The 10791-nt window shown below is 43.7% G+C and overlaps 1 protein-coding gene across 1 annotated transcript; it reads left to right on the top strand.

The window, feature by feature from the left end:
* Nucleotides 1-5361: 5361 nt before the first annotated feature.
* On the top strand, nt 5362-10553 carry LOC129857714 (complement C3). The gene has a single exon (XM_055926221.1). It carries the CDS (start codon nt 5391-5393, stop codon nt 10383-10385), a length of 4995 nt encoding a protein of 1664 aa, XP_055782196.1. The 5' UTR covers nt 5362-5390; the 3' UTR covers nt 10386-10553.
* Nucleotides 10554-10791: the final 238 nt, after the last annotated feature.

Here is a 10791-nt window from a genome sequence, read left to right as displayed (position 1 = left end):
AAAACACTTCAACAAACTACAAAATAACAAACGAACGTAGACAGACCTGAACAATGAGAACTTACATATAACACGAAGAACAGGTATAGACTACAACAAACGAACGACAACGAAACAGTCCCGTATGGTGCAACATACACAGACACGGAAGACAACCACCCACAACAAACAATGTGAAACAACCTACCTATATATGGTTCTCAATCAGAGGAAAACGTAAAACACCTGCCTCTGATTGAGAGCCATACAAGGTCAATTAACACTGACACTTAACATAGATACACAAAACATAGAATGTCCACCCCAACTCACGTCCTGACCAACTAAACACATACAAAAATAACAGAAAACAGGTCAGGAACGTGACAGCACCATCTAAATATATTTTCCATAACCAAAAAAATATTGTTTTTTCAGCTACTTGAAGCTGGTGTTCAAAAGTTAAAAACAAAATTTAAGCACAGGAAGCATAAACATAGCACACTCAGAACAGATCTACCGCTTCTTAGAATTGCTTTCAATGAGAATGACAGATCTATGACTCACATTTCTCTGTGGATTTGGTCACATATTAACTTAAGTTACATAATGCACCCCCCCCCCCCCCCCCAAACAATGGAGTCTATTAATGAACCCCAGAATCAATCTAAGTAGCATAATAAAGAAATCAAAATCAAAATATGTCAGATTAAACTAGTGATATCTGCATCGAACGCATCCGCGGTGGAAGGTGACCGAGCTAAAGTGATGTTTGTCAGGCCCTGAGACATCCCAGAAATCGTTCTTCTCACAAAAATGTCTGTAGCATCCAAACAGTTTGGCCTACAAACTAATATCATCACTCTATGGAAAGATGAGACTCTCATGAACATGATGGTTTTGAGGTACAAGTTTAAAAAATGAAAATTTGTGCCTGCCCAATAAAAGGGGTTAAATATGTTTATCCTAGAATTTTAAGAAATGGGCTATAGTAGTAAAGGCAAATTCAATATTTTATCAAATCATGTATTTTAAAAATAAATTGTTTTTAAATAGTTCCTAAAATTTCAGAGCTATACTGTAAAGAAAGCTCATGAAATAAAACAGTTTTTATTTGTTTACACATATTTAACCCCATTTTTTGGGTAGGCACAGAACTTCCTCTGTACTTCCATTAATTTTTTTAACTGGTACCGGTCACCTTCAGATGAGTCCCGAGGTACTTGTCGCAGAGCAAAACAGAGACCCCCGTCTTGTTCATGAGAGTCTCATCTTTCCATAGAGACAGACACTTCAAAACCTATCCCTTATGATTCATTTTTTTACTGTCTTTTTGGCCATTTATGAATGTGTTATTCAATCGGTTTCTATGGGCTATAGTAGTAAAGGCCCCCCCAATGGCTTGGACTTTTAGAGGTTAACGAGAGATCACCTCAAGACAGAACTGTGTCTAACATAGGCTCAACATAGGCCCTTCATGTTTTTGGGTCTTGATTTGAAACGGACCTTCTAAAGGCTGTAACTTTGGCAAACATGGAGTCCAACTAATATAGACTGACATTTAAACTGGTATGCTTTGTGAAACAATTGGTTTCAGGCTACTAACAGCCCATCTGCTTGCAAAAATGTCTAAAAACATGTTTTCACCTTGTCATTATGGGGTATTATGTTTAGATGGGTGAGAATTTTTCATATATTTAATCCATGTTGAATTCAGTTTGTAACGCAACAAATGTGGAATAAGTCAAGGGGTATGAATACTTTTTGAAGGAACAGTAGTTAATTATAGTAGCCTTGGTGAGTAACCCCCACTCATCAGACTTTGCCATGTAATCCACCCACCCACCCCATCCCTGTCCCCATCACTATCCAACGGTCCCTGTCCAGGATTGTTTAATTATTACATTGAACAAAACCCTGCTAGTGCCAGGGGTGAAAAGGTGACGTTGACACAGTGTGTGTGCTTACGGTTCTTCTCGTCACTGACAGGAATATGTATCTCAGTTTGGCCTGTTATCAAACACAGGCTGACCCAAAGATAGGGTCTACCTAGGGTTGCAAGTTTTCCAGGTGGATGTTTCAGGATAGGTCTTGAACTATGCATCTGTAGGCCTCACAAAATTATGCAACCACTTGTGTGTGTGTGTGTGTGTGTGTGTGTGTGTGTGTGTGTGTGTGTGTGTGTGTGTGTGTGTGTGTGTGTGTGTGTGTGTGTGTGTGTGTGTGTGTGTGTGTGTGTGTGTGTGTGTGTGTGTGTGTGTATTCCACATCTGTTGCTATGGGGTAATTATGTTAGGGACAATACAGGATAGTTCACAATAATTGTTTTTTCCAAAATAATAGTAATACATGCATGTTTTGTAATGCCAATCCTGGTTATAGGTAACAATCCTTCGTATGAACTGCCTACATTTTTACACATATTATCCATTAATTGTGGAAATGCATTAAGATATGCAAATGTTTTATTATATATTGAAAATATATATATACGCAAACATGTAAAGTGTTGGTCCCATGTGTCATGAGCTGAAATAAAAGATCCCAGAAAAGCTTATTTCGCTCAAATTTTGTGCACAAACTTGTTTACATCCCTGTGAGTGAACATTTTTCCTATGCCTAGATAATCCATCCACTTGACAGGTGCGGCATATCAAGAAGCTGATTGAACAGCATGATCATTACACAGGTGCACCTTGTGCTGGGGACAATAAAAAGCTTCTCTAAAATGTGCAGTTTTGTCACACAACAAAATTCAAAAGGGGTGAAGATATTAATTAACAATAATTTTGTTCAAATGTGCCAATTGTTCAAACAGACCCGCAAGGTAGATGGATTCTTTTAAATATGTTATTGAACCATTAACAGATTTGGCTCATTAATCTATACGTTCCAAATCATAATGATCAACGCTTCATTGGAAATATATATAATAATTTATCAAGCCTACAAGCAATACAATATTCTATTATTACGGCGGGAGATTATAATACGCTTTAATTACCTCAATGGACCGTAAAGAAAATCACACTATAAACTATCACCCTTATGCACTTAAGAAAATCACGAATATCATAGATATATTGGAACTATTTGATATAAGGAGGCTTAAATATCCTGACCTACTGAGATATACATGGGGGAGGCTCAATATAGCTAGTCGTATTGACTACTTTCTTATGTCATTCTCGATGGCACCAAAAGTTTAAAAAGTGTTGATAGTGGACAGAATGCGGTCGTCGGACCATCAAATAATTGGCATATACATTACTCTTACAGAATGTCCACGTGGGCAAGGATGTTGTAAAAACAAATAGGATGACAACTTGATTTTAACCAGGACAAAATATTTTATAACTGACGTTTTCCGACATAACGAACTGTAGGTATAGCAGATTCCCTTATTGTATGGGACATTTTTGATGTGCCTTTAGAGGCCATGAAATTCAATACTCATCTTTTAAACAAAAGCAATTTAGGTCAAAATAATTCAGAATTACAAAGGAATAGATGGACTAACAGTACAGATAGATAGCAATAAAAACTGAACCACAGAGGCACAGAATACGTTAGAGGAAAAACAAAAAGAAATGGAAGAACATACTCAAGAAAGATCAATTGTAATATATTATGAAAAATAAAGCGAACTGGATAGAATATGAGGGAAAATGCACCAAATAATTTTTTCATCTTCAACATAGAAATGCGACCAACATTTTTTTCCTATTAATAATGCAAAATTAGCAGAATATAACTTTTGTGAAACATCACAGCACAGTTGAAAAATATATGGCAAATAAAACAAAAAAATGCATGGTGTTCAGAGATAGATGGGGGGGTTTAAGTGAAACTGATGGGTGTGACTAACAATTACAAGATAACTAATGTAAAATATACTGTGTCCATAAAATGTATATAGGTTCAAAACAATTGTGAAACAGCATAGCTGAAAAATATATGGCAAATAGAAACTGATTGGTGTTCAGAGATAGATGGAAGGGGTTGAGAGTAGAGGAAGGAGGGGACTAAAAGACTCTCAGACCGTGAGAAACAAGATGCTATGGTCTGATGAAATCAAGATTGAACTCTTTGGCCTGAATGCCAAGCGTCACGTCTGGACTAAACCTGGCACAATCCCTACGGTGATGCATGGCTATAGTAGTAAAGGCCCTCCCAACGGGCTTGGACTTTTAGAGGTTAGCGTGAGATCACCTCAAGATAGAACTGTGGCTAACATAGGCTCAACATAGGCCCTTCATGTTTTTGGTTCTTGATCTGAAAGGCTGTAACTTTGGCAAACATGGAATCCAACTAATATAGACTGACATTTAAACTGGTATGCTTTGTGAAACAATAGGTTTCAGGCTACTAACACCGAATCTATTTGCAATAATGTTTTCACTTTGTAATTATGGGGTATTGTGGTCACATGGGTGACAATTTTCATTTTTTTAATCCATTTTGAATTCAGTTTGTAATGCAACTAAATGTGGAATAATTCAAGGGGTATGAATACTTTCTGAAGGAACAGTAGTTAATTATAGTAGCCTTGGTGAGTAACCTCCACTCATCAGACTTTGCCATGTAAGTTTTCCAGGTGGATGTTTCTCAATAGGTCTTGTGCTATGCATCTGTAGGTCTTACAAAATTATGCAACCATTTGACTGTGCAGATAATGAAGAAAACATGGCAGTTGGTGTTCAGTAAATAGGTACATTGTTTCGGATTGTTTCAGCTAGTTTTTCAACGTTAGTTGATTGCAAGCACTTTCCTAGCAAAACCACGGTAACAAGATTATTTGAGAAATACATCCATATAGTACTGACTGTGTGTGTGTGTGTGTGTGTGTGTGTGTGTGTGTGTGTGTGTGTGTGTGTGTGTGTGTGTGTGTGTGTGTGTGTGTGTGTGTGTGTGCTGATTCATTATGAGAGACACCGAGCTCTCCTTGGGATTTAGGGTGTTTCTGTTGTTTTGACAGTGACTGTATCATGCATGACCAGGTGACTTGTCTTGAAACCAGATCTGAACTAATGGAGTTAGTTAGCTTCGGCTTTGATAATAGCACATCCATGTCCATTTACTGATAAATAATATAACTTTTTTTGCCATTTTGTATTATTAAGTTGTTTGTTTCAGTGGTTAAATATAATTCACAGAAGTTCCACAGGTCCAGTACATTTCCAACCTGTATATCTCTGATAGATTTTGAGCTGTTTGTTTTGCTTAACAGTGGACTTTCCAACTACTCTTATCAAGCCCGCTGGTTACCCAACTCTACTGCTGGGAAGTAACGCACCCCACAGTGGATTCACCCCTGAAACTCCTCCCACAGAATGAGCTAACCCTAGACAGGATAAAAGCCAGGGCTGGAGAGGGAAGGCACTATTACAGACCCAGAATCAGCGGTGGAGATGTGGGTCGGCAAGTTGCTGTGTCTGGCCGCTCTGGCTGTAGCCCTCTCCTTACCTACCTTATCTGATGCAGCTGCACTACAAGTGTTGTCAGCTCCTAACCTGCTGCGTGTGGGCAGTAATGAGAACATCTTTGTGGAATCTCAGGACTATGCAGGAGGTCCCCTGAATGTTAAGATCATGGTGAAGAACCACCCTACGCAAAGCAAAGAGCTAGTCTCTAAATTAGTGGTTCTGGATCAAGCGAACAACTTCCAGGCTATGACACAACTGGTCATCCCAGAGGGGGACCACTTTGTGGATGACCCCAAGCAGAAGCAGTATGTGGTCCTGCAGGCCCAGTTCCCTGACCGCCTCCTGGAGAAGGTTGTCCTGGTCTCCTTCCAGTCTGGATACATCTTCATCCAGACTGACAAGACCATTTACACTCCGGCCAGCACCGTCTACTACAGAGTGTTCTCTATGACTCCTGGCCTGGAGCCTCTGACCAGGGAGATATTTGAGGACAAGGAGGTCGCCAAGAACAAAGAGATCGCAGTCTCTGTGGAGATCATGACTCCTGAAAACATCACCATCTTCAGGGAGATCGTCAACCCAGACAAGGGAGTCAAATCTGGACAGTTCAAACTCCCTGACATTGTCAGTTTCGGGACCTGGCATGTAGTCACGAGGTTCCAGAGCACTCCTCAAAAGACCTTCTCATCTGACTTTGAGGTCAAGGAGTATGTTCTGCCCAGCTTCGAGGTTAGTCTGAACCCAGCTAAAGCCTTCTTCTACGTTGACGACAAAGACCTGACTGTTGACATCACTGCCAGGTATCTATACGGTAAGGAAGTGACAGGGACAGGCTATGTGGTGTTTGGTGTCATCACAACAGAAAACGAGAAAAAGAGTTTCCCTACCTCTCTGCAGAGAGTAGAGATCAAAGAAGGTAAAGGAGTGGCTTGTCTGAAAAAGGAACACATCACACAGACTTTCGACAAAATCCATGATCTGGTCAAACAGTCCATCTTCGTATCAGTCAGCGTGTTAACAGAGGGTGGGGGCGAAATGGTAGAGGCAGAGAAGAGAGGGATCCAGATTGTCACTTCGCCATACACCATCCTCTTCAAGAGAACGCCCAAATACTTCAAACCTGGCATGCCCTTCGACGTCTCTGTTTACATTACGAATCCCGACAACTCTCCAGCAAGTGGAGTGGAGATTGAGGTGACTCCAGATAATGCTAAAGGGGTGACCAGGGCCAACGGTTTTGCCAAAATATCACTTAACACCGTGAAATCAGCCACAGAGCTGGCAATCACTGTGAAGACCAAGGACCCGGCGATCCTCCCCAACAGACAGGCAGAGGCCACCATGAAGGCTCTCCCCTACAGAACTTCTACCGGGAACTTTCTCCATGTCGGGGTTGACTCTAATGAGCTGAAGATAGGAGACCCCATTAAGATCAATCTGAACCTGGGACCCACCCCCATACAAATCCATGACCTTACATACATGTTCCTGAGTAGAGGTCAGCTGGTGAAAGTGGGCCGATTCAAAAGACAGGGCAACGCGCTGGTGACACTGTCAGTGCCTGTCTCCAAGGAGATGCTTCCGTCGTTCCGCATCGTAGCGTACTACCATGTGGGAGCAGCTGACTTGGTGGCAGACTCTGTCTGGGTTGACATCAAGGTCTCCTGCATGGGCTCACTGAAAGTGACATCGACCAGGCCCAAGGCATCCTATGAGCCTCGTAAGGCTTTCAGTCTGACCATCACTGGAGACCCGGGAGCTAAAGTAGGACTGGTGGCTGTAGACAAGGGAGTCTACGTTCTCAACAGCAAACACCGTCTCACACAGGCCAAGATCTGGGACACCATAGAGAAGCATGATACAGGCTGTACAGCTGGAGGAGGAGCAGACAATATGGGGGTGTTCTACGATGCTGGTCTGATATTTGAGACCAACACTGCTAAAGGGACTGGGATCAGAACAGACCCCAGCTGTCCTGTTAGTTCTAGGCGGAGACGAGCAGTGACCATCAGTGACGTCATCACTAGTATGGCCAGTAAGTACAATGGTCTGGCCAAGGAGTGTTGTGTGGCCGGGATGAAGGACAACACCATGGGATATACCTGTGACAGACGGGCCCAGTACATCACAGATGGGGACGTCTGCGTCCAAGCCTTCCTTGTCTGCTGCACTGAGATGGCCTCCAAGAAGATAGAATCCAAACAGGATGCACTGCTGCTCTCACGCAGTGAGGAGGATGATGATGATGCGTACATGCGGTCTGAAGACATTGTGTCTCGTAGTCAGTTCCCTGAGAGCTGGATGTGGGAGGACGCCAATCTTCCTGAATGCCCTGACAAAGAAAAGCATTGTGAGTCCACATCTTTACTTAGGAACAACTTCCTAAAGGATTCCATCACCACCTGGGAAATAACAGCCATCAGCCTGTCTAAAACTCATGGCATCTGTGTGGCAGATCCGTTTGAGATGATAGTTCTAAAGGAGTTCTTCATCGACCTCAAGCTGCCCTACTCAGCCGTCCGCAATGAACAGCTGGAGGTCAAAGCAATCCTCCACAACTACAGCGAAGACCCCATCATTGTGCGTGTGGAGCTGATGGAGAACGGTGAGGTGTGCAGCTCAGCAAGCAAGAAGGGTAAGTACAGACAAGAAGTGAACATGGACGCCATGTCCACCCGGGTTGTCCCCTATGTCATCATCCCTATGAAGCTGGGCATGCACTCCATTGAGGTCAAGGCATCTGTGAAAAACTCTGGCAGCAATGACGGGGTGAAGAGGGATCTGCGCGTTGTGGCTGAGGGAGTGCTGGTCAAGAAGGAAACCAACGTACTCCTGAACCCGGCTAAACATGGTGGTGAGCAGACGTCACACATACCCAGTGGAGTGCCCCGAAACCGGGTGCCAAACTCTGATGCTGACACACTGATCAGTGTGACAGCTGGAGAGCAGACCAGTGTGCTGGTGGAGCAGGCCATCAGTGGAGACTCTCTGGGCAGTCTGATAGTTCAGCCAGTCGGGTGTGGGGAACAGAACATGATCTACATGACCCTGCCTGTCATTGCTACACACTACTTGGACAACACCAAAAAGTGGGAGGATATTGGCCTGGACAAACGGAACACAGCCATCAAGTACATCAATATTGGTTACCAACGTGAGCTGGCCTACCGTAAAGAAGATGGCTCCTACGCTGCCTGGGTCAGCAGACAGAGCAGCACCTGGCTGACAGCATACGTGGTGAAGGTGTTTGCCATGTCCAGTACATTGATCAGTGTTCAGGATAACGTGCTTTGTACTGCTGTCAAGTGGCTGATCCTGAACACACAACAGCCAGATGGAATCTTCAATGAGTTTGCTCCTGTCATTCACGCAGAGATGACGGGCAACGTGAGGGGATCGGACAATGACGCCTCCATGACAGCTTTTGTTCTCATCGCCATGCAGGAAGCAAGCTTACTGTGTGAGGAGTCTGTCAACAGCCTACCAGGCAGTATGGCTAAGGCAGTAGCGTACCTCGAAAAGCGTCTGCCCCACCTGACTAACCCTTATGCTGTAGCTATGACCTCCTATGCTCTGGCCAATGCAGGGAAACGGTACAAGGAGACCCTACTGAAGTTCGCCTCTCCACAGCTGGACCACTGGCCAGTCCCTGGTGGTTACCAGTACACGTTGGAGGCCACGTCGTACGCCCTGCTTGCCCTGGTCAAGGGGAAGGCCTTCGAAGAGGCCGGCCCCATAGTCAGGTGGCTCAACAAGCAGAAGAAGGTGGGAGGGGGATATGGATCCACACAGTCCACCATCATGGTGTTCCAGGCTGTGGCTGAGTATTGGAGCCACGTGAAGGACCTGAAAGACTTTGACTTGAACATCAACCTAGAGGTGGCAGGCAGGGCATCAGTCACCAAGTGGTCCATCAACAACAAGAACCAGTTCCACACTCGTACAGACAAGGTCAAGTCCATAGACAAGGACTTGACTGTAAAAGCCTTAGGAAATGGTGAGGCGACCTTGTCGGTGGTGACACTCTACTATGCCCTGCCAGAGGAAAAGGCCAGTGACTGTGAAAGCTTTGACCTCTCTGTCACCCTCACTAAGATGGACAAAACAAGCCACGAGGACGCCAAGGAGTCATTTATGCTCACTATTGAGGTGTTGTATCGGAACTCAGAGAGAGATGCGACCATGTCTATTCTGGACATCGGCTTGCTGACCGGCTTCATTGTAGACACAGATGATCTGAAAAGGTTGTCCACGGGGAGGGAGCGCTACATAGAGAAGTTTGAGATGGACAAAGTTCTATCTGAAAGAGGATCTCTCATCCTATATCTGGACAAGGTGTCCCATAAGTTAGAAGACAGAATATCCTTTAAGATCCACAGAGTACAGGAAGTGGGAGTTCTACAGCCAGCTGCCGTCTCTGTATATGAATACTACAACCAGAAGCACTGTGTGAAGTTCTACCACCCGCAGAGGGAGGGTGGTACTCTGAGCAGACTGTGTATTGGAGACGTGTGCACGTGTGCGGAAGAGAGCTGCAGTATGCAGAAGAAAGGCGAGCCAGATGTCAACCGCATAGACAAAGCCTGCGGCGCGGGACTGGATTACGTTTACAAAGCTACGGTGGTGGACTCGAAGTTGACGACACACACAGATACTTACACCATGAAGATCGATTTGGTCATCAAGCCAGGTACTGACGAGGGAGTGGAGGGGAAGAATCGTGACTTCATGGGACTGTCTTACTGTAGAGAAGCTCTGGGTCTAATGCAGGGGAAAACATACATGATTATGGGGAAGTCTGAAGACCTGCACAAAGTGAAGGATGAAGGACCGTTGGAGTACAAGTATGTCCTAGGTGAACAGACATGGATAGAGTACTGGCCCTCACAACAAGAGTGCACATCCAGAAACTACAGAGAAGTCTGTCTGGGCATTGATGAGTTCATCAACCAGATCACAACCTTCGGCTGCCCTGTTTAGTTTCTCTTCTTGCTTTGTTAAATACATTTTTTTGTATCATTGCAATCCAGGTTGCATGCCCTGTCATAAGTCATTGTAACCTATAGAGTGTATGGAGATGAGTTTGACCACTTGGAATATATTCTGTTAGAAACTGACCAGTAAATGATGTACACCGTGCATAAAGAATTTTTTCTTTAAAGTTAACATATGATGATGACGACTGCAAATGGCACACTTATACATTTAAGTGTGCCATTTGCAGTTGTCATCGTCATTGATTACTATGACATGGTCACATTTCTATGGCTTTATTTTAGCACTAAAATGACCCGGCCTGCTGTAATAAGCATGAAAGAAATGCATTAAAAAACATATTAATTCTAATTCCTTTGTGTGCATACCACCAGTCATTATGGGGATGTAA

The sequence above is a fragment of the Salvelinus fontinalis genome, chromosome 6 (genome assembly GCF_029448725.1).
Source record: "Salvelinus fontinalis isolate EN_2023a chromosome 6, ASM2944872v1, whole genome shotgun sequence".
NCBI classification, from domain to species: domain Eukaryota; kingdom Metazoa; phylum Chordata; class Actinopteri; order Salmoniformes; family Salmonidae; genus Salvelinus; species Salvelinus fontinalis.
The sequence above is the reverse complement of the archived record's forward strand: the minus strand, read 5'-3'. Positions and strand labels throughout refer to the sequence as shown.

Coding starts and splice junctions, on each gene's coding strand:
- LOC129857714 (XM_055926221.1), top strand. CDS start 5,391: ATGTGGGTCGGCAAGTTGCTGTGTCTGGCCGCTCTGGCTGTAGCCCTC.